At 35.8% G+C, this 25,137-nt stretch overlaps 1 protein-coding gene across 1 annotated transcript; it reads left to right on the top strand.

Annotated features, from left to right (window-relative positions):
* The first annotated feature begins 682 nt into the window (after positions 1 to 682).
* On the top strand, positions 683 to 23,300 carry LOC148950243 (uncharacterized). Its single transcript, XM_089092251.1, has 5 exons — positions 683 to 772; positions 9,880 to 10,135; positions 14,494 to 14,561; positions 15,662 to 16,528; positions 19,775 to 23,300. The coding sequence occupies exons 1-5, from the start codon at positions 770 to 772 to the stop codon at positions 20,120 to 20,122; spliced, it is 1,542 nt and encodes a 513-aa protein (XP_088948377.1). The 5' UTR covers positions 683 to 769; the 3' UTR covers positions 20,123 to 23,300.
* The last annotated feature ends 1,837 nt before the right edge of the window (positions 23,301 to 25,137 follow it).

Below are 25,137 nucleotides of genomic sequence, written 5' to 3'. Positions count from 1 at the left end.
CCTCTTTGCAGGCATTGTAATATGAATAATGAAACAATTGACCATTGCCTATTTGAATGTAATATGCTGACGTCTGCACAACATACCTTGCTTTGTAAACTGTTAGAATACTTCAAACACCACAAAATATCACTATCAGCCAAGAGCCTAGCCAACTATACCTGCACACAGAGCACAGAAATCGATATCTATCATCTTATATTTGAACTCCTTGAGTCAAAAGATCTACTGAAAGATATCTGAGAATATATAAAAAATAAGAGACAACCAAGACAGTAGCTCTGTAGCCCACAGAGTGAAGCAAAAAGAAGAGGGCTAAATAGTGCCAACTGAATAGCCCGTCTGCTGTGAATTAGAAGAAGAAGCTAAACTCTACAAAGGAAAAAAAATAAATAGGATCTAGCTAAAAAAAAAGAATACGTTTTAAAAGGGTGACCAATACCGCTGACGGTAGACTACTTCTATTTTTCAAGACTGACACATATACTTTCGATCTTATTCCTTTATCTGACTTTTGGCATCACTTATGTGTTAAAATATGAACATACTTCTAGCTATTTCCCGCCAAGAAAAATTTCAGGAGTTTTTGGTACTGCTGACAAGAATTCTCAGGATTGTTGGGTGGCGGGACAGGATTTTAAAATTTTCGAAGTAAAAACACTGGTTATGTCGGTCTAATATCATTTAAGCAAAATTTTCAAATTTTTCATACATTTAAAAATTGTTATTATCTTCCTTGGGACTTATTTTAAATTTTGCTACATTGTTGATGGTATTTTTTTGTTTTTGGGTTTATCTTTTTATTTTACAAATCTTGACCAATGTTAGGTTTGAAATCTTGAATAGATTTGCCTAACTCAATTTCTTTTCATTTTAAGTTGCAGGTTTGCTCTTTAGCCTGTTTTTCATTGGCAAACTTTGTTCTTTTTCATTTCTATTTTTTTAGTCAAAATTATATTTTATGTATATAGTACTAATACCCAATTATGTTAGCCTAATAGCCTAGTAACAATGCTGGCTAAGGAGTGAGCCAGGCTCTGTCCCTTGGGAGAAAGTAGGCTAGCCTACTAACTCAGAATAGGGTAAATTTCTACCAAATCATATTATTGAGTTAGGACAAAAGTGGGTCAATATCTACAAAATCATATTATTGAGTTAGGAATAAAGTGAATACACCATTCAATGCCTTTTTTTATGCTGATTACGAATATAATAAGCATTTCTATCAGAAATGAATTTCAGCCCCCCCCTCTATATAGGCTATACCTAACCTAACCCTGACTTGGCCTATATAGGGGGGGCTGAAACTCATTTCCGATAGAAATGATTATTATATTCGTAATCAGCATAAAAAAGGCATCAAATGGTGTATTCACTTTAGTCCTAACTCAATAATATTATTTTGTAGATATTGACCCAAAAGTGAATACACCATTTGATGCCTTTTTTTATGCTGATTACAAATATAATAATCATTTGTATTGGAAATGAATTTCAGCCCCCCCCTATATATGCTGGTAAATTTCTATGAAATCATATTATTGAGCTAGGACTAAAGTGAATACATCACTCGATGCCTTTTTTTATGCTGATTACAAATATAATAAGCCAATTCAGGGTTAGGTTAGGTTGGGTTAGGTATATATCGGGGGGGGGGGGGGTGAAATTAATTTCTGATAGATATGATTATGATAGTCATTATCAGCATAAAAAAGGCATCAAATGGTGTATTCACTTTATTTATAACTTTATTTTTAAGTCAATAATATGATCTGAAAAAAATTTACTGGTAAACTCTAATGGGTCTGCATGCAAAATGCATAAGGTACAATGGTAAAGTTCTATCAAATCATATTATTGAGTTAGGACTAAAGTGAATACAGTACACCATTCAATGCCTTTCAGGCATCGAATGGTGTATTCAATGTATATATGCCAATTCAGGGTTAGGTTAGGTATATTATAGGGGGGTGCTGAAATTCATTTCCAATAGAAATGATTATTATATTTGTAATCAGCATAAAAAAAGGCATCGAATGGTGTAGGTTGAACTTGGGTAAGTCCGACACCAGGGTAACTCTGTCACCCTGTCTTATCTGATTCAGTGAAGACAGAAATCTGTGGTTCTGTACTTCCTTTGGCTTGGTACTTGACAACAGTGTTCAGTATTGCTGCCATTTTTAACCCCTCTTGTGGTGACGAAATTTTGAAATTTCGAGGAGGGCATCTTTGCTGGCCACGAGGTGGGTAGTAATTTTTAACTGATAGTGCAGAAAAATAAAGAGAGGATGGAGTGATTGTAAATAGCCGATGAGTTAATAGGATAGTTGAAGTATTTACTGTAATTTATTAGTATTTTATCCTCAAGCCAGTCAGGAGATACAAGGGGTGTTGGACTTACCCCAGAAAACCCCTGTTTGGGGTAACTCCAGCATGTTGGACTTGCCCCATACAGGGTAAACTCTGACACAGGGGCCGGACTTACCCCGTGTATACAATTGGCCATTCTTTGCAGTTCTAGCCTAGATCTCAGTGAATTGTATTTGTCAACTATTCCTTGATCCCAAGATCTTGACAAAAAGGAGTGATATCAACTGAAAAATGAAACTGGAAAAGAAGAATTATGCCAAAAATATACTTAACGTTATGAGAAAACCTTGAATAAATTCCTTTTTTGATTTTAATTTGATCGAAAATACTTTTTTCAGATTTGAGTGTCTTAATTTTTTGCAAAGATTTTGCTTTCATATTTTTCACTTTTTATGTAATTTTCTTGCATCTTCCAGTTGTTTATTATGTTTTTTTCGAATAATAAAGGTTTCCAGACATGAAAATTATAGATACGAATCTTTTTTAGTTTATTTTAGTCACTATCTTGACCCTAGTCGATATTGTGATGGAGTTTTATAAACTGCTTTTTCCAATCCATCTGCTTTTTAAGACATATCTAATGTAAATTTTAAGGTCTAAAGAGGGGTGTGCCGCATCCCCCCACGCAGCACCCAAGAAAATCAATACTATTATTAACAGCTAAATCTGTCAAAGCTGAAAGTAATTAGACATTGAAGAATCGCATTGTGCCTAGTTAATATTAGACCTAGTATTGTCAGATTACTTTCCAATGAAACACTAGATAACATTGGATTTTTGGTTCTAACAGAAAAACAAATGCATGGTAGACATGATTAGGGAATATATTTGAGTGCAAAGGGGGTTGGGGTTGAAAACACCAAAATACTGCCTGTGATTGATATGAATTTTTTCTAAACTTTGTCAATCAGTAACAATATAGCTGAATTCACGCAGGAGGATGATATACTGCTGAACAGCTTAAACAAGCCAAAGAAGGAGTTCTATCATGTCAAATGTCTTTAAAAAAAGCTGCAAAATTTTACAACATACTGAGGACAACACTAATGGATCAGACAAAGAAGCAAAGGACTTTCCACAAATCGCCCACTGTTACTCTTGGGAGAGCTCTGGACCTACCTCCTGATGTTGAGCAGAGTATGGCAAATTTGCTGAAGGTCATGGAAAAGGTGGGCATGGGGCTTACCAAACAACAGTTCCTAGACAAAGTGCAAAAATATGTCAGCATGAACAAAATCAGTACTCGTTTCATGAACAACCGGCCAGGTGAGGACTGGTGGTTTGGGTTTAAGAAAAGAAACAACATCTTGCTTAAGAAAACTGAGCGTCTTGAAAACCTGAGGGCTGTGCAACAAGCAGATCCTTTTATCATTCTAGGATATGTTGGTTCAACTTGGACAAAACTTCATTTTGTTGCGATCCTGGTAGCCTTAAAATCGCCAGCACAAAAGGATCCCCAGCAATGCAGCAAACTGGTGGCAATGAGCATGATAACACAACTGTGCTTGCATGTGTTAATGCATCAGGTGAGAAGCTGCCACCACTGGTAGTCTTCTTGGGAAAAAACACTTGGAGTTCATGGCTACCCATTCAGGACCATCCAGATGCATGTTATTCAGCTACTAAGAAAGTATAGATGACTGCAGACCTTTTCTATAACTGGTTTAGAGATATTTTCCTGCCTCAGGTGAAAGAAAAAGCACTTCTTATTCTTGATGGCCATGGCTCCCATTTATCCTTGGCTCTTGCGAAGCTTGCTTCAGAGAAGAACGTTACCATCCTCAAGTTGCCAGCCCATGCATCCCATGTTCTGCAGCCCCTTGACAGGGTTATTTTCAAAGGGCTGAAATCATCCTATGAGCAGAAGCTCGTGAACTGGCAACGAGCACACCCAGGTGACGTCTTGTCACAACCAGGCCTTTTGAAAATTTTATGTCAGATCTGGGAGACTTACTTAACCCCTTCACTGATTCAAAAATCATTTCAAGCAACAGGAATTTACGATTCCGCTATTCCAGAGCGTATCAACCGCAACGCAGTCAACAATGCAAAGTTTGATCCAGCCAAGTTCAAACAATATGTTGAGAGTAAGAAATTGTAGACTCAGAATTTAACAAGAGTGTCTACCAGGGTGAATACTGCAACTGAACAGATTACCATTTTGGTGTTGGTTAGTCCAAAGAAGAATCATACGCATGACAAATCCTTTGAAGAACTTCTCTTGGACTCAGTACGTTGCCCTTCTCTTGATGCCTCAGCATCTGGGACATCCGGTAGGCAGAGAGTTGCCCGGGAAGCTGAAGTAATCACATCTGCAGAGGCTTTGAGAGTGCTTGAACAAAGAGAGAAATAGAAAAAAGAAAAGCTAGAGAACAAAAATGGGAAAGTAAAAAAGAACACGCTCAAGCCAAAACTGAAAAAGAAAAAGAAAGATGATCTTTCCAGTGAAGACTCTGATGTTGATGTCTCATCGGGTTCCTCAACTGACAAAATGGATATCCGTGATACTGTTGGCAGTGAGCATGAAGAGGAGGAGGAAAAGAAGCTAAACATACAGCTAAATGAGTACTATGCTGTAGCATACAATACCAAATGAGATCAACAAGGCTGGTATATTGGAAGGGTGCTTGATTTTCCCAATGAAAATCTTGTTCATATAAAATAGCTTTGCTGCCTGAGCCTAGCCGACTATTCATACGATTGGCCAATAAAAGATGACATTGACGAAGTTGAAGAAAACTACATCTTTGCCGGACCATTGAGGCTCTCTGGAGCTGGTCCCTTCACTCTACCACCATTCCAAATTCGGCACATCATCAGCCTGTACAAGAAGCACATTAGTGCCTGCAAGTGATCAAAAGTTTGCTTTCTCGAATCTCTCTGATACTAATTGAAACTGCTTTTTTTTTTTTATCCTATTATTTGAAGTATGTCGTTACCTTTTTCCTATTTACAATAAAAAATTTGAAAAAATACCTTTCTCAGAGACGTCTCCTATGTACGGGGTAAAACCAGCACTGTTAGAGTTACCCCATGATAAGCAGAAAGCTGATGTTCCGCTGTGGCACATACAAACCACTAACGAGAGTTTTTGGTTTGTATGGTTTTTCCGTACTTAGAGGGACCCTCTATCATGTCTTAATGTGAAATAATTTATATCTCTACATACATAAGATTTACCTGGGAGGTGCCGGATTTACCCCCAGACTCGGGGTAAGTTCGGCCTCCCTGAGATGGGTTACTTTGGTGTAGCAACTCATGGAAACAACAAAACTTGGGGACTTTGTGGATTGTGTGGAATATTACTAGTATGATCAACAGCAAATAGTTTTTATTGTGGTAGAAAGTCCAAAACAATCTTGGGACCAGATTAAGCTGAAAAAAAGTCGATAAAGGGCTGGACTTACCCAAGTTCACCCTATTCACTTTAGTCCTAACTCAATAATATGATTTGGTAGAACTTCACCCAGAATAGTTTAAAATAACCAGTAATATTCTACTTTAGCTACTTTTGGCTATCTTGAAAAGGGGTTAGGTTAGGAAAATGAAACAACTTTCAGGGATGGATCTACTGGATAAAGTATGTCCCAGGAAGGTATTTTGAAGTACCTACCTCCACTCCTTCTTCCTCCAGATGGTCCTGACCTTTGATGACCTTAAAAATATGTGTGTTATAAAAGCAAAACCTTGCAAAATACATCTTCTGCTTAAATGAAGTACAACAAAATTGTTTTCAGCTTCACAACTTTGTTCAATCCCAATTTATAAGGTTTTAAAGATATGCCAACACATTTCCTAAATTTTGAAAAAAAACATTGATATGGCTTAAAATTCTACTCAAATAACAGGAATTACATTTTCAGAACAATAGCCAGAGAATAAGAAACTGATAACTGAAAATTAAGCTAAAATGTTGTTTTGTCAATGTTTTCATAGGTATAGACCTGTCATGTAGACAAATTTCAGGACCCTCTAGAGGGAGAAGGAGTAGATAGAGGTACTTCAAAATACCTTCCCAGGACATAAATTAGCCTGTAGACACATCCCTTCCTAGCCTAACCCCTTTCCAAGATAGCCAAAAGTGCAGGTAAATTTTTCATTGTTCATATTATTGACTTATGAATAAAGTAAACATAGCACTTGATGTCTTTTTTCATGCTCTTTCCAAGTATAATAATCATTTTTGTTGGAAACAAATTTTCCCCCCAGCCTTATATGTACCAATTCAGGGTATGTATTTGCACATTAGGGGGGGGGCGGGAGTATAAACTTAACTCTCATTTACATCAGAAATAAAATTTACCCCACCCCCCTAATGTGCAAATATATACTCTGAATTGGTATATATACATGTGAGGGTAAAATCCATTTCTGACAAAAATGATTATTATATTTGGAAAGAGCATAAAAAAAGGCATCAAGTGGTATGTTTACTTTATTCGTAAGTCAATAATATGGACAACCATTAATAGGGCCCCAAAAGGAAAAACATCCATGGTAACTAAAAGTTTAAAACATGTTCCTAAAAAAACTGTCTAGTGAAAAAAAATTGCCATTTGTAGCTGAATCCAAAATAGTAATTATTTTTTTTTTTAGTATTTATAGTAAAATGTTTGCCTATTTTCAAAACAAATTTGCAGAGATTTTAAAAAGAGCCTGAAATGTTATTTGTGTAGAGAACTATTTGGAGAGAAGGAGAGATGTTAAGAAAACAATTCTTACTTCATAATATGCTGAATAATCATAGTTAGCACGCTTTGCATGCAGCCATGCTATACTTTACCCCTAACACCTCCTCCCCTACCCCCTGATGTGCAAATATATAGCCCATGTTATATATTTCCTATCTTAAGAGAACAATTCTTACTTCATAATATGCAGAATAATCATAGTTAACAAATTTTGAATATGACCCTCTCTGTACTTTACCCCCTCCCCCTGATGTGGAAATATACAGCCCAATTTATATATATCCAGTCTATTCTCTGAATACGTTTCAGTTATTCAACCTACATACCTGTAAATTCAATCAACTGTGACAAAAAACAAAAACTGTAAAAACAAGTTATGGGTGGCAGAATGTATTGAACATATATAATTTTGGCTATGAATTTGCATATTAGGAGGGGAGGTGAAAGTATAGCAAGGCTGCATGTAAAATGTGTAAACTATGATTATTCTGAATATTATGAAGTGAGAATTGTTTTCTTAACATGTATCCTTCTCCCCAGTTAGTTTTCTTGGCAAATACCCTTGAAACTCCTTGGATATGACATCACAGCAAAACTGAAATCATTTTTGTGTAGCCTACCTGAAGGTGGTTTACCTCAGAAGCAATTATTGAATTATGAAAGAGCATAAAAAGGCATCAAGTAATATATTGCCTTTCACTTTAGCTAAATTATGTTGTAAGCTGTAAATTTACCCTAAAGTTCAATAGGTACTTGTTAATTAAACATAATGCACTCAGGAATTATGCTCTGTAAGATCTCAGAAAACTGGTTCTATAGCCACAAAGATAGGTGACAGAATGCATTAGACTTATATAATTTGGGCTATATATTTGCACATTAGGGGGGTTGGGGATAAAGTATTGGGACAGTGTGAAGTTACAAAACAATTCCTCCTTCATAATATGCAGAATTAATGTTGTTAATGCATTTTGCATGTAGACCTGCTATAATCCCCCCCCCTTATGTGCAATACTGTCTAATAGCTGGTACAACTCAATAATTAATAAACAAAAACAGTCTTATGCAAGCATCACTGGCACTGTAATACATAGCAAGGTGTGTACCCCTAGAGCATTAATCTGTGAAGCTTTTGTAATGAAAAAGGGACATATGATATTCTTATAACTCTTCAGGGGAGACATAAAGAATTGTATTTTATTTATTGTGAAAGCCAAGTGTCACCTTGGAGGTGACACCTCTGTGCCTTTTTTCCATTAAATACTTTTGACAAAAATAGGAAGTGAAAATGAAAAAAAATATTCATTGAGTAATCTGTAAAGACCACTTTTCCTTTAAAGCATACTGGAAACTGGTCTTTAAAAATTTTCAAAGTAAACTGAAACCACTCAAAAATGATTTGGACAAAATGTAATTTACATGAACCTAATATTGATAAAACATCATTTGGTTAACTTGGCTATTTCTGGTTTTATTTTGGATTCATATTCTCCCTAATAACAAGTTGTTGTATACATCTGCTTCAGAGCTGTTCCTAGGGTTGGTGGTACCCAGGGTTAAAATTAATTACAGCACCCCCTCCTGACTTAAATTTAAGCAAAAAAGGCCAAATCAAAGTGGTTAACCCTCTGCCACAACCTGCCCCACCTACATTGCCTGGGACAATTTTTCCTGGTTCCCCGCCCCCTTTGAATTGCTCTGATCTGTTTCATCCCATTCTGATATATGAATAGACTCATACTGTTAAAATAAGGAAATAATCAAAAAGAGGCAATTATAAAGAGACACATTGCAAACAATATTGTTTAAATGGTATTGCTAAAAGCTATACCTGTTCCTAAGATATAAATTTGTGGAAATTTGGTGCAATGATACCTTTGCTACTGTGGATGTGGGTATTAAATTGATAACACACTATGCATGAATAATAAAGTCCATACTTGATGACCACCTAACTCAGAAACTACAGAGTGATACTGGATGAATTGTTAGCTCAACATCCTGTGAATGAAGCTCAATTTAAATTGTAGGGAAAGAATTACATTGCTTAATAGCAAGAACAGTTTTACCAATTCACAAAAACATAGGGATGGGGCAATGATTTTTCTTAGTTTCCTTATGTGAAGATGTCAAAAGATCTGGAGGGAAGGCATTTTGAAAAAAAAATTTCAATAAAATGCACAAAAAAGAATCTTTCAAAGTCTAGGGGACAATTGGCCCCTCCATTTTCAGTGCCCATGAGTAAGCAATCAATAACTGATTTCAAATTTTTAATTGATCTCCAAAATGATTGAACTTTTATATCTTAATAATTTAATTCTATTAAAATGCTGGTCCACTGGTAACTTTTAAAAGAGCTATTGGCATGGTAAGGAAGTGAGTTTCATCCCCCTAGCTTTTATTTTTAGCATTTTTTTCTAGAACTATCCCTTGCTTTAGTCAATGTGGAAGGTGCAGCAGATTGTGGTAGTTGGACAGTAATGTACCAGAAGTGAAATTTGTGGGCACAATGAAGCCTGAATTGAGTTTGACAATATATGTACATATAAGAATATAATGGTTATAACATTATATGACCTTCCCTTATTACTAGTGCAGCAAAAGGAGAGAACCTGGAGATTCCATAAATATATACTTCTTATGTATATAGCCAATTGACCAAATAAAACAGTTGAATTGAACACCCTCCAAACAAGTTAGCCTGCCTTTAACATATAATTCTTGTAACATTTGTGGCTTTAGCCTTTCTCTATATATATATACAAGTACTGGTAAGGAAAAACAGATTCTTTTGTAATTTAGTTATTTTTTGTTACAGCCTTTAAGTACACCAATGTCTGATTGGCCAGTTCCAGATTGGGCAGGTAAGGTTAACAATGAGGAACTTCCTTACATCTCAGTTAGTCAAGAGGACCCATTGGAGGAACTAGATGGGACAGGCCTTGAAACTTCATGTGTAGAAGAAAAGTTTTTGATGGCAGTAACTAATAACAGAAAAGATGATGTTGATATTTGCTCAACTGCCCCATTGCTAGGCTCAGGAATCAATACCCCAACAAATGAGTGTGAATATGGTAAGATAGTCAGGCATAAATGATAAGTGATTATAACTTCTTCTTTTCATAGAAGATAACATTAGTCATTACTCAGGGATTTTCGTATATATATATATATATATATATATATATATATATATATATATATATATATATATATATATATATATATATATATATATATATATATATATATATATATATTATTTAAATATAAAAAAAACTAAAACTAAAAAATGTATATAAAACTAAAATAGACTAGCCTAAAATATATAATATACAACTACTTAACATTTACAATTTGAAGCTACCTTCATGAAACTGCCTCACAAAAGTAACTGGATTAAACATTTTAAAATAGCAAATGAACTAAGTTATTGCAACATAATTTTATGCAAAGCTTTTGATATATATGATCTAAAGCCAAACTGGCCAGCCATGACAGAAAAAAACAAAAAAAAATAAATAAAAAGACAAAAAATGGGTTCATGGCCAGTAAATGAAAATTAGGAGAAAAAAAAATTCTCCTGTTATCTAACAATGTGTAAATAGACTAACCTAAAATATATAATATACAACTATTTGATATTTAAAATTTGTAGCTACCTTCATGAAACCACCTCACAAAATTAACTGGATTAAACATTTTAAAATAGCATATGAACTACAAATAAGTTATTGCAATATAATTTTATGCAAAGCTTTTGATGTTGCTATTTGCTTAGGTTTGTTATTTGAACTAACCCCTGGGAAATTTTTGCAATAATCTATTTTAAAATATGGGTTCATTTTTTAGTATAATATCATAAAGAGGATCAATATTTATATTCCCAGTATCTCTATTAACTGATAAACCTGCATGTTTTTTTTGTTTTGTTTTTCTAATACTTCAAGAGCCCATTGAGTGAAACCTTTATCATTGGAAATGGCTGTTGCCTCCTTGAACTGCACAAAATGGTCCAAATTAGAAAAAATATATGTTCTGCTAAAGCTGAAGTGAAGCTTTCTGGAGGTTTTGTAAATTTTAGAGCATTATCTATTGAATTCCGGTCCTCAATAAATCGTTCCACAAATTGCTGGTGTGTTCGACCGATGTAAATTTTTCCGCAAGAGCAAGGGATGCTATATACTCCACTTGCCAAACTATTACATGTTATATCTTTTCCAGAATTTAGAAAGTTACTCAATGGTCTGATTGATTTAAAACAAGTTGAAATATTATGTTTCAGTAGAGTCGGTTTTATTTTCTACCCAATAATTTGTATGTTATGTTATGATAAGTATCTTTTGGAAATTGTAGTGTCCAAAAGTTGAGAACCTTCGTTTTTATTACCTTTTTTATGCTCAATCTGCCTTTTCTGTATTATTTCATTTACAAATTTTACAGGATACCTGTTGCAAAATTAAATTTCCTCAAGTAAAATATTTTGCTATCAATATACTCTGGGAAACAAATTTTAAAAACTCTATCAACCCATGCTATGACTGTTCCCTATTTTACTGATATTTGAGATGAACAAAAATTTCAATACCTGTCATTATGAGTTGGTTTTCTATAAATTGAAAAAAAGAAACCATTATCTCCATTTATTTATGAAATATTTAAGAACGGTAGCCTATCTTGATTTTCTAACTCTAGTTTAAATTTAATATTTTTGTCAAACCTGTTTAAATGGTCAAGAAACAAATTTAAGGAATCCAATCCATGTTCCCAAAAGTATAAAACATCGTCCATAAACCTACCCCAGAAACAAGGAGACAGACGAAAACACTGAATAGTAGACATTCCTATAGAATCCAAAAATAAATTAGCCAGGATTGGACTTAAAGGAGCGCTCACTGCTAAACCAAAGACCTATTGCTAAAATTCTCCTTTAAAATTGAAATAAAAGGAATACTTGTTTACCAACAAGACCAATTTCATAATGGCTTTGACGTCCATTTTTTAACATCGCAATTTCTGTACATAGATACAACATCAAAACTACAGAGAATGGTATTGTTGTCTATGTGACGATTTTTTAATTTGTTTACAGCATAAACTGATTTTCTAAACAAGATCTTTGAGTCCCCAAAAGCGGACAAAATGCTGTTGACATAAAATTGCCGAGGATCTGGAAGATGCAGCTAGACAGTAAAATAGTAAAATATTGTCTTGGCATGTTAATAAATCTAGCGGGAATAGTCAATCTGGACTTGTCCAAGTTAAATATAGGAACGGGGCTAAAATTAGTGATATGGAAAGAGTTAAAGAGAGGTGGGCAGACAATTTTGAGAATTTGCTTGGATGTGGAGGAAGAATTAGCGACAGTACTAAGAGGATTATAATTAATAAGGCGCCAGGTGCTGATAGTGTGGCAAATTAGGTTCTTAAATATGGTGGCTATGAGGTTAGAAATAAGTTAATATGATTTTTGAAAAAGGGGAGTACCTAGCGATTTTAGGGAAACCCCTGTATAAGAAATGTGATAAGACTGAGTGTGGTAATTATAGAGTCATTAGCCTGGTCTCTTTGGGTAAAAAAATACTTAGTATGATGATACTTTTTAGACTGAGAGATGCAGTAGACAAAGTTTTAAGAGAAGAAAAGTGCGGTTTCAGGATTGGCAGAGGATGTGTCGATCAAATTTCCACTCTTAGGTTAATAATTGAGGAGTGCCTGAGTTTCAAACACATTTAGTCTTCGTTTTATAGATTATGAGCAAGCGTTCAATTCAGCTTGCAGAACAGAATTTGGCGAAGGTCTTATCCTTGTATTATATACTAGACAAATACATTAAAGTGTTAGTGCTATGTACGTGAATAACACTGCTGCGGTCAAGGTAGGAAATGAGGTTAGTAGCTGGTTTCGTATTAAATCAGGAGTTAAGCAGGGTTGTATTCTATCCCCATTTATATAAATCATTTTGATGGACTTTTTTTTTTAAGGGGCACAGGGAAGGTAATGAGATAATGGAATCAAATGGAAAAGAAAATCTCTCCTGGACTTAGATTATGCTGATTGTTTGAGCATTCTAGATGAAAGTTTGAGCAAAATGAATGAACTTCTAGAGGTCTTGCGAGTTCAGGGTGCTAGAATAGGTTTGAAACTTAATGTTAAGAAGACTAAGTTCCTAAGGCTAGGGATAATAGAAGATGAAAATGTGACGTTGAGTCACCAAAAGATCGATCAAGTAAACACCTTTACTTACCCTGGTAGTATTAGTAAAGACGGTGGGTGGCAGTGATGTTGTTAAAAGTAGAAAAGCCAAGGCTCAGGTTGTTTTTTCCCAGTTGAAAAAAGTTTTTCATTAATAGAATGACAAGTCTGCAATCAAAGATTAGAATGTTGGAAGCTACAGTAATGACAGTAATAAAATATGGTTCTGAAGCATGGGTGCTCCGAAAAAAGAAGGAAGATTTGCGAAGTGTTTTTCAGAGAAATTAACTACGGATTGTTTTGGGTACCTGGCTGACTGACCGTATTTCAAACATTAGGCTGTACAAAAAGTGTGGTTCAATCCCGCTTTCTAGGGCTGTATTGAGAGAGAAATTGAGGTGGTTAGGACACGTTCTGCAGATTAAGGATGACAGATAGTCCTTCTCGGCCAACCGTGTATAGCTAAATGGAAAGCAGTTCGTCCGCAGTTGGGGTGGAAGGATGTCGTAAAGAAAGATTTAAGGGAAATGGGAACCTCCTGGGATGGTGGAATGAGCGAGACTTTGAATAGTTTAGGACAGAGAAGGAGACCTCGTAGCTGTGTTGGCCTCAGGTGGCTTGGTGCTGCGGTGAGTTGTTATTAGTAGTAAAAAGAAAATTATTTAATTTTGGGAGTTGAGGGTGCGGCAATGTCACCTGTAACAATTTTTATCCTTTAAACTTGGTTCGGTCGTGTTGTTCTCTTTGTTTTAGGTTTCATTTCTTCATTCACGATTCTGTGTGTCTGAAGCTTTAAATTTGCCATTTAATTTTAATAGGGAAACGTCTTATTTCAATCTAATCCCGTTAGAATCCAATTCTAACGGGAAAATAATAGGGTGCCTGGAATTATTAATTGAATGGAGTGAGAAAAAGAAATCGCGTCGAACATTTCTGTAATTTGTGTACAAATACCTCTTTGGAATCTATTTTTCTGGTTAAATGGTTTCATTATTTTTAAGAACTACATAGAAACTATGTTACTGTAGTACCTGATGTGAGGCTCTTTTGTCCATAGTACTTCCATCCCTACCCCTCTCATTTTTTTCTATTACACTTAAATCACATATGAAGGTTTCCTACCTCTCTCTTTCTCTCTAACGCCCCTCTCTCTCTGCCACTTAACATGATACTAATTTGCGCATAGTGTTTTATGTGTTCTTTGTCCATTCTTTGTGCTCATTATCCTGTTTTTTAGGTCTTTTAGGTCTCTGTGACTCGCGTTTTACAAGATCTGTAAGTGAATGTATTTCTGCAAGTGATTTGGTAAGCTTTTAAGTATGTAAAATCTCTTTAGGGTTGTTTTTTTTTATATCTCTGTTTACTGAAAAAGTCTTCTTTGGTATTTTCGTTTTCACGTAATCTACTATCATTAAAAAAATAATATCAAATGAGAATCCAGCATCTTGAATAAAATGGAAAAAAAACGCCAAAATTGTCGGATTTTGGCATTTCGAGCTTGGCTTTTCCTGAGTTATCTCCTGGAAATCTGGAAGATATACAGAATTTTCTTTGACCACTACAACTAACAACTCACTGCAGCACCAAGCCGTCTGAGGCCAACACAGCTACGCACGTTCCTCTTCCATCCCAATCTATTCAAAGCCTCCCTCTTTACACCCTCCCAAAAGATTCTTATCTCCCTTAAATCGGGACGACCTACTCTGCGGAACGTGTCCTAGCCATCCCAACTTTTCTGTCATCATAGCCCTAGAAACCGGGATTAACTTACATTTTTCGTACAGCTTACTGTTTGAGATACGGTCACTCTGTTGGGTACCCAAAACAACCCTTATTTCAAAAAGAAATAATTCCAATTTCAACATGAGTCTGAAACTACATGATTGATAAAAGTTTCCTTTTACTATTAGGATAGTTTTTTGCTTGTTTTTTTTCTGTTTAGTAGTTTAGAAAAATCAGATTTTCTTTTTGTGATAATTCAAAATTGAACAATTTAGAGGAAATGTTATTCCCTGTATCATGATCCCTATATCAGAAATGATTTTTGAGTTTTCATTTTTTGCAGTTTCCTAGATACGAATTGCTGATCTTAAGAGAGACAGAAAAATAACCTATGAAAACAGAGTTGTTGCTTTCCAACACAGCTAAATTTAGTCACTGTTCGCTTAAACAGTGTTTAAGCCATTGATCTTAATTCACTGTTTCCTATACTGAATATGCAAAGAATATCTTAACATTTTGGATTATTATAAAATTACCTTATTTTATTTATTGACTTTCAGTTTCTTTTTAGTATCAATGCAAGCCTAGCCTTTTTCTCTTGTGATGAATTAGCTACACGACTGTTATTATTTTTACTTTGCATACAAATGTTTTAAGTTTAACAAGTTTATATTTGCTTTCAGATCTCTGATGAGCCCGTCAATGAAAAATTACAAGGGCAAGTTGAAATTGAACTATCTGGATGTCAAAATAACGCTTATTTCTTTTCACGTTGGAACTGGCCACTAATAAGATCCTTTGCTTCCTATTTAAGTGTCGGCACTGTGGCATCTATCATTTTAGTATCTGTTGCGCTAATCGCCAACTTGCCATCTGAATGCGGAATGACGATGAACTGGTGGGAAGGCACTGTTTTCGTCGAAAGTAAAGAACTCCAGCAGAGTGATCTGAATAAAATTGCAGATCTCGGCGCTATTGGTGTTATTATTAAGGACCTTTTTGAGATAAATAAGGATGGTCTTGTTGAAAAATTTGATGAAAATGATTTACACAACTTTATTTTATATGGTTTTGCGAAGAATCTCTCATTTATTGGTGAGGTATTTATTGAAAACTATAGCAAGAGTCACTTAGTACGTATGTTTACTCGAGTTGAGGAACTAGAGCTCCATGGTCTTCTGCTTCGGGGAATGAACGTTTCCAATGAAAACATCGCTGAAATCAAAGATGAATGGAATAAGATTGCGTATAAAAAGCATATGTATAAAAAGATATTGATTGTTACAATAGATTTTGCTAGAATCTTCGGACCCACAATGGCATCAAAATTTGACCTAATATATACACCTTTGAATATGGAAAATAGTAACAGTTTGAAGATTCAGGTGGACGGAGAATCCGAGGATGAACCAGAAGGGCCATGGATACAGTGGGGTCTTAGTTATGAAGAAGAGTTATTACAAATCAAAGCATCGCAATTTTTGCAAATCGTTTTGCCTGGATCTGTACTTCTTCAGTATGACCCCTTGATGTTAAATGATTGTACTGACGTAAGCTATTTTTTTTTCATCGGCTACATTCCCAAGCTGAACAATTTAAACTTAGGAGATCTCAACAACAAAAAAGATTTCACATTTCACATTTCATGAGAAACCAATGTTGCTTACTAACGCTGCCATTATGTGTGATTAGGGGTGTGCGTGTAACTGAACCTCAAGCAACTGAACCCCTGTAACTGAACCACCGTGCAACTGAACCCCCTTATAACTGAACCCCCGTGCAACTGAACCCTCGTGTAACTGAACAACCGTGCAATTGAACCCCGTGTAACTAAACACCCCGTGCAACTCAACCCCATTTAACTGAATTCCCATGTAACTAAATCCTCATGTAACTAAACCCCCGTGTAACTGAACCCCCGTGCAACTGAACCCCCGTAGAACTGAACCACCGTGCAACTGAACCACCGTGTAACTGAACCATCGTGCAACTGAACCCTCGTGCAACTTAACCACTGCACCGAAGCAGGTAATTTACCTTTTTCAAACCAAATGATAAACAACTTCGAGCGTAGAAAATACCACAAAATGAAAACAACAAAAAAACAAAGTGGTAAAAAAAAATACAGCATGTAGACGGTGAGAGACGCCGTTTACCCCCCCCCCCCCCGCACAAAAAAATCCCTTAAGGAAAATACCCCGCGGAAAATAACACCTCACGGAAAATACCACCTCCCAGAAAACACCTACCCGTGGAAAATCTCCCCCCTCCCAAAAAAAAATACCTCTTGCGGTTGGTTAGTCTCCAATCACTTTCGGCTTATAAAAAAAGACTAGAAATGCCTGGGGATTATCAAACAATTTTACCTCCGTCCTCCTGGTGTCTCTCCCTTAGAGCTAATTCTATATTTGTTTGAAGGATCAATGGGAGCTGAGCCATTTTGGCATCAAAATGCATCCTTTGAGATATCTCATTCTCTTCCTAGCTACAAAACAATCAGATAACCCCATTGCAGAAGTTTTTGTTCCTTTTTAAGTTTTTTTGATTTGTCTATTGCTGACAGATAGTATTTGTCATTAGGAAACATACGGAATTTTTTTGTGTGGGGGTTTTCTGGATGATCTTTCATGAGAAGAAAGTATTTGCATGGAAAGGGGGGGGGGCAAGATTTACACATAAATTCCTCTTTTACACTTCCCTTGGAACTTCTCAATTAAACTAAAAAATAACACGACCCAAAGAAGTTTTTAAAATTTTGAAAACCATAATTTCCGCGAGGGGGGTATTTTCAAGGTGATGAGGTTTCCGTGGGTGGAGGAGGGGAAATTTTCCGCGCGAGAGGGGGGTAAACGCTTAGAAAGTGACAGGGTGAAGGGAACCCCAATTAACAGATATAAAAAAGAGAAATAAATCTGGATTTAAGAGTTTATGACGTCCGATTTTCTTTGTTTTTGTGACAACAAAACAGAGCATTTTTATAAATCATCTTGACAGTAATTTATATAAAGACTTAAAAAAGCAAACAATTCAAACAAGGTTGAACACGTAAAGATTCTAACTTGTGTTTTACCCAATTTAAGTACGGTGGTTGAGTTGCACGAGGCTCAGTTGCACGGTGGTTAAGTTTTACGGTGGTTCACGTGCACGTCGGGGCTCAGTTACATGGTGGTTCAGTTACACGGGGGTTTAGTTAAATGGGGTTGAGTTGCATGAGGGTTCAGTAGCACGAGGGTTCAGTTGCACGGTGGTTCAATTGCACGGTAGTTCAGTTGCTTGGGGTTCAGTTACACGGCGGTTAAGTTACAATGGAACTGTGATTAGGTAAAATTTAAATCCTGTCCCTCCCCTCTATGACATTGCCATGTCTTGCATCTTTTCTATATGATTGGCATTGTTTTCCTAATTTTTACGCCTTACGGTTTTCTTTTTCCTCTAAATAATTCTTCCGGCTTAAAATATTTTTAAAACTTCTTTTATGTAAAACTTAATGTAAGCTATGCATTAACTGCACTTAACGGCATTTTTAAATGGATATTAGCTTCTAACTCCCTCTCCACTCCTTCTTTTATATATATGTGAAGATTTGCAGAAAATTGGAGAATTTGTCTATCTGCGAAGGATAGCTATTTGGCCTTCCTCGTGCCAAAATTGTTGTTTTGTGCCACAAAATGACAGAAAACCCCACTTTTCTGTTCTGCAATTTCTTTTTCTACTTAAAAATAGAATTAAGATTTTTCATTATCGTCGAATGAACCTTTTGCTGATATTTTAAAACCGTTGTTTGATACGATCACCTGTAGAGGAAAAAACAAACACGCATCTGTGATCATCCTTCTCGGAATAAATATAAAACTTTCAGCCCTTGTAAATAGAGGATATAAACCTCTGCAGTAGGGTTGAATCTGATGTCGTAACTTTCATCAATATCACTGTAATCTTTATGGACGTTTTACCCATTTTTTAAAAGTGACTCAAATTTCTTTAGGATTGAAACTTTCGGTAGGCAACTTTAAACTTCGTAAGTTTGTCTTATTTAGAATCACCTTAAATAGTCGATTCTTCTGATTGTATATATTAATAATAACACTTTTTTTTAGAGTTTCGATTCGTATTAGCACGAGTCACTTTTTATTTACAGTTCATTACTATGAACTTTTTGATAAGTAATATTTTCATTAGGCCCTATTAGGCGTCATTTTTTTCTAAAGCAAGCATTCAGATGAGCCTGTCAGTGTCTGTTTTTTTTTTCTAATCCTAAAGGGGCCCAGAAAAAAGAAAAATTGCGTTTAACTGGTGAATTCTCTAGGAAGTTAAGATATGAAATTACAAATTTACTTCTGTTTAAGTCCTGAAAATGAAAAAGTTTAAATATAAAGGTCTAGCCAGTACCAAAGATGACAGATCTCAATGGATCATTATCTGCAGGTTCAAATTAACCCAAAACAACATGAAGTCCTCTCTTATTATTGTTTGAAACCATCCTTTTCATTTTTGTCACCACATTTTATTTATGAAAATCGGACTAAAAAAAAATATTCAGATTATGAAATAGCTTTCATGTAAAACTGCAAAACTTTGAGCTCAGTTTTTTTTTCCTTTTGCATAATGATGCTTAGGATTGCTGTAAAAAAAAAAAAATGAGAGAAAAAAAGTTTCTGAAGGTTCTCATAGTCAACTGGCAAAAGTTTTAACTATTGTCTTTTTTGGATTGCAGCTTTGTCTTTAATAAATTACCCCTCCTCAAACCATTATTGCCGATTATATGTGACTTTTGATCTACCTTCTTTCCTTTTTAGAGTGGCTTCTACTCGAACTTGAAAACTTTGATTAAACTTCGACAAAACTCACGAGCCATCTCGTCCAATCGAGTACTCATAACTGGAGATTATGCCACGCTGTTGGAAAAGAATACTGTCATTCGTATTTTAGATTCCTTGGTTGTCATTGAACGATTTTATCCACGGTCTAAAAGATATGTTTACATTGGGAATTTGGGCAATTTTACCATAAAGTCTGATTCAATTTACAAATATTATTTTGGGGGAAAGATTGCAGCTAGTACAATTGGGAGGAAGGGAATAGTAGATTTTAAAAATTTTGGATTAGATGCTGGAGAGGCTGTTGTTGTTGAAATGAGTATTTAGTTCCACTTTAGGTACTTGTCACAAACAAAGTGGTTAAGCTCAGGGGCGTCGTTTGGGGGTGGCAAGGGGGGCAGTTGCCCCCCAACAATGTGGAGAAAAAAATATTATACATCCCATGCCCTTTGATTATGCAGATATGGACCGCTCTCGCCCCCTCCCCCCCCCAATAAAAATGCTGGAGATTCGCTCCTGGTTAAGCTTCGTTCTTTATTATAAGCTTTCCATAAACTAGCCTGAATTACACTGTAAAAAAGTATTTGTGCTCCACGCCATTGGGACCGCTATTGTTGCCAAATATCCGAGAGCCGACCAATGGCTACTATTGAAATCAAGTCAAACTGGTAGTTGCGTAACAGTCAATTAATTTTAGCAAAGCCGGGAATTGAGTTGTCCTATAATAGTCAGCCCAATTGCGTGGAGTACCTTCCTTTTTTTTGTAGTATACAGACAGTCAAGATGTAAAACTTTTTATTCGGTTTTTATGTAGGCCTAGTTGTCTCTCAGTCTGCGGTGGTTTCTTCACATCTGAGTTATATGTATCTAAGCCCCCTCACCCTCCCCGTTGGTTATAGAAAAAAGTTTTATTATCACCTAGCGATTTGACGCATTTCGTGCTATTATGCACAAATCAAACAGTTGGTGGTAACGAAATATAAATAAGGAGCGACAATGGTAACTCAAAAATATTTGAAACTCTTAAAAAAACATAGTTTTGATAACAGTCGATACATCAAAAGAATAAAATTTTTATGCTGATTCAAAATATACAAAGTTTATTAAGTTTAATGTTACCCATCAAAAGTTTCGGGCCTGAGAAAATTAGCCCAATTTTTGAAAAAGGAGTGAAACACCACCAAAACGTGAAGTGATCTTAATGAAAATCTCTTCTTCGGATTCAGCATATCAGAGAGTCCTACTGTAGAAGTATCAAGCTTCTATATTCAAAAATTTGGAATTTTACATTTTTTTGCCAGAAGAAATATCACGCGTGTTTATTTATTTGTTTTTCCCAGTGGTGATCGTATCGAACCAGTGATCCTGAAAGATTGGAAGAGGGCTCATTTGATTGGAAATCAAAAGTTCTAGTGTCCTGTTTAATTAACCAAAAAGATTGGGGGAGCAGCTCTCCCCCTCTCATGCCCCTTTTTCCTCAAAATCCTCTCACCAAAATTTTGAGACAGTCATTTTCTTCAGGCCAGTTGAAAGGTCCAGTAAGTATACCTTTGGAAAAAGATGACCCCCCCCCCCACTGGCCCCGGGGAAAAGGCTGTAAGCTATGAAACTTACATACTGTTTACGTATAGTGCTTGTTATTGGGAAGTATACATACATTTTTTTTGGAAGGGGGAGAATTTCCTGTTGGGGGGGGGGGATTTACTACAATGCAAATTTTCCAAGGGTGAGCTTTCCAGGGGAAATTCTACATTGGGGGAATTTGCCAGAATTCCTTTTCGAAATTATTTTTATTTGTCTTAATTTGTCTTTGCCGACTAAATTAAATAAGTGTAGATGTTCCAGTGGAAATTTTCAGTGGATTTGGGATTGTCTGGAAGGGTTTTTCATGGGGGGGGGGGTGTTCGCGGAAGAAATTCTCCATGGGCAATTTTCAGGAGAGTAGCTTTTCATTGGGGGCTGGGGAATTTCCGAGAAAAATTCCCACACTGGGGGCTATTCGACATGATTTGAAAAATGAATAGAAATTAAAATCTTTTAAATTAAAGTATGCTAAGGAGAATTTTTTAGGCGGAATCACCCGCAAGAAATATCCCTGGGGATATTTAGCGCGAAGAGCGTGATTTTGAGGAGGGGGCAACCCCCTTATGTACGGGACAATTTCCGTTCATTTCAATTTTCAATGTTGCTCCTTACCTATAGTTGAAAAAATAGTTTTTTTTTTTAATTTAATATACATAAAGGTTTGATTCCTTAAAAGCAAAAATACTTATCACAGCGTTCTCTTTCCTATCATAATTCGTCTTTTCGCATGTCAGATCGCCCCAACTAAATAGTGCAATGAATTAAAAAGTGCCACTCACATACTTGTAAACGTGTTTTTGATGTATTATTTAAATCTAGTTTAGTTTGAAACTCCCCAAGTGTAAGAGCATATCAAAGAGTAGCCCAGCACATAGGGAGGGGGGGGGTGTTTTACCTGAACTTCTTCTTAAAATTAGGTTTCTCCGATGTTTTCCATATTTTTGTATTTATATTTTACAAAACGTTGATGCGTTAGCAACTAATTTATTCATCCATGTCTTAATGACGGGAAGATTTCATATTATAGGAACTTGTAATGACATCATCAATGCATTTTGGAATTTGAGAGAAGTCGACGAGCCTGCTGGTTACATTACGTTGCTGCTTAAAACGTAAAGATGGATCTCTAGAATTTCTAATTTAGATCTTCGTCGTAATGAAAAACTGGAAAAAATCAGATTAGACTAGTCCCTTGAATTAGATATAGTTTTGCTAGAATTCGTTGTAAGTACAGGCTAGTTTATGAGAGGTACACTGGATTGAAAATGCAATTACTCCACCATACATCTGGTTTAAATAAATGATCTGCAGCGTCGTTCAAATTCTACTTGCTCTGATGTCAATTTTATTGAAATGTGATCAAACTTATAAAATTTTACGACTGTCTAGGGTTTCAGTTCTTAAAAATAGTTTGTTGAAACTTGTCCAAAATTCGAATGTTCTGCTGCTATAGCAACAGAACAAAAGAAACTCGCACTGTTTATAATAATATTCTTAAAATAAGTTAAGTGGGATAATGGATTCCTAATATTATAAATATACTTTCGCATATTCTGTATTCATTATATATGTACACATATATGTATATGATTATAGCTATTGAGTTAGTTTATATAGAATTCTTGAAGGAGGGGAAGCGGTGAACTTTTGAAAAATGTACCTTTCCATTCATCATACAACACGAAAGTGCTTATTTTTTGCGTGTGTTTTCAATATTTTGTAGGGATACAGAATCTTCAAATCACCAAACTGCTTTGCCACTGTTAACTTATGATTTAAAAGTGATTCTTGTCAATTCAGATTTTAAGTAGAAATGGATTTTGTCAATATTAATTCGTCAAATGCTCATATATATATTAATTCAAAGTCTAGTCATTGGTTGTAGATCTTAGTATTATGTTGAATAAAATATGTTATTGAAGTTTTGTATTTTTTAATTCTTGTCTTTGACGCTCGGAGGATATTTCCGACATAAAATCTTAAACAGGGTGGAATGAAAGATAATCTTAGTCAGTTGATGATATTAGGTGTCTTGACACCTTTGATGCTTAACAGGCTGCTGAACCAAAGTAGGGAGTTAAGTGAGCCTTTCAGTTGCAACCGTGAATAGTAGTAAGTTAAATGCGCTGTAAGATTGACTCTTTGTTCTACGTCGGAGCCATGATTACTGCATCCCCTATGTCCATTTCTTTTGGTAGCAAAATTGGCGCACTTGAAGTATTTTATTTTGAGGAAACTTACTTTGGAAGTTTGAGTGCTTCCAGTTTCGTAATTAGAAACTGGAATAGAGGGAAATATTATACCGATTAGGGCAGGACATCAGTTCATTCCACGCAATAAAAAAGTTTATCTTGGTATATTCAGAAGCCAGACTACAGTGATAAATCATAGTTGTGTACAGCAGGTGCTAATTTCACTGCCTCTTAAACTTATGAGATACTTTAATGTTGCATAATAATTGAAAAATAATTTAACGTACTTCATTGGAATTACATCAGACTCAAAGTATTGTGTCTTCTGAATAGGATGTAGTGCCGATGAAAGGATGAACAGACGAAGCAAAGAGGATGAATTCTGCTAAAGTCAGTTCCGTCCTGTGTCCCCTGGAGCCACCTGGTCAATTTTCAGACACTTCCTCCTGCCTATGGTTTAAGATAATCTTGTTACATATCTTCTCTTGAACCTTAAATTTAATCGTGCCAAGATTATTCTTCATCATGGATGCCCATAAGGGGGGGGGGGGGCAGCCCCTCAGGCTGAACGACGCTGCCTCATATTTTTATATTTTTGTTTTGAGATTTCTATTATACAACTAGACCCTGGCTCCGTGCCGATAAGGGAAGGTCGGCGGAGGCAGAAAACACCAGCAGCGGCGCGCCGCTTGCGCGATCATTGTTGACCACAAATATTTTTGTTTTGATAGGTCTTTCTCAAATCTCAGCTTTAATTTACATCAGATTTGGGCCTATTCACGAGTTAGAAACTTCGTGAGTCGCTTCCTGGACGCTTTTTGTCTTCGTTGTCCATCAAGAGATGTAGAAATCTGGTTGAAACGAAATGGCTGTGGCATTTTAGAACCCTTGCATAAAAGTTGAAAGATCAAACAGCTATGTATTCCTAACAGAATTAATTATCAAAATCAGTAGTTTTTTTTTTCATCGAGCAACCGTCACCATCGAGAAGAACTGTCGCCATTTACATGACTGCTGGGCTGGTAGAAAAATTTTTCCTCTTAGCTTTCATACCATCAAACATCCAGAAGGGATTTGGAAGGTATATCCCCTTTCAATCCAAATCGTTTGGATAATGAAGATCTGTGCCCTTAACTACAGATCAACCAAATGTTTTTTTAGCCCATGAAACTGGTGGTAAATTGCCATACTCGTCAGAGGTTCTAACTCAAACCCCATCCCTACCAGCACTGTCATCCTCTCACCCAATGCTTTCAGTAAGCCCTGTGATTTTGTAGCGACTGTGAAACGGGATAGTCACACCTGAACAAGTACAATCACATCCCAGCACCACCAAGAAAACAAAAGGCTTCAAAGAAGAAAGGAGGGCAGAACAAAAGTGCTCACTGATACATCAGTGAAAGCCGAGATTGAAGCTGCCTTTACTACAAGGATGACAAAAAAGAGGTGGAAAAGAAAACATTGAAGCAACAAAAGAAAAACAAAGAAGCAGGCTTTGAAGAGATTTAGTGAGAGGACAGCACTTACAGTGAAAATGAAACTGAAAAGATTCAGTCAGTACTGTTG

This window comes from Artemia sp. Qi Xiang Cuo, chromosome 7 (assembly GCF_049724085.1).
Source record: "Artemia sp. Qi Xiang Cuo chromosome 7, ASM4972408v1, whole genome shotgun sequence".
NCBI classification, from domain to species: domain Eukaryota; kingdom Metazoa; phylum Arthropoda; class Branchiopoda; order Anostraca; family Artemiidae; genus Artemia; species Artemia sp. Qi Xiang Cuo.
The sequence above is the reverse complement of the archived record's forward strand: the minus strand, read 5'-3'. Positions and strand labels throughout refer to the sequence as shown.

Excerpts from the sequence above, each read along its gene's own strand:
- LOC148950243 (XM_089092251.1), top strand. Across the intron at positions 10,136-14,493 it reads AACAAATGAGTGTGAATATG|GTCTTTTAGGTCTCTGTGAC; the intron begins GTAAGATAGTCA and ends CCTGTTTTTTAG. Across the intron at positions 16,529-19,774 it reads TGTTAAATGATTGTACTGAC|AGTGGCTTCTACTCGAACTT; the intron begins GTAAGCTATTTT and ends TTTCCTTTTTAG.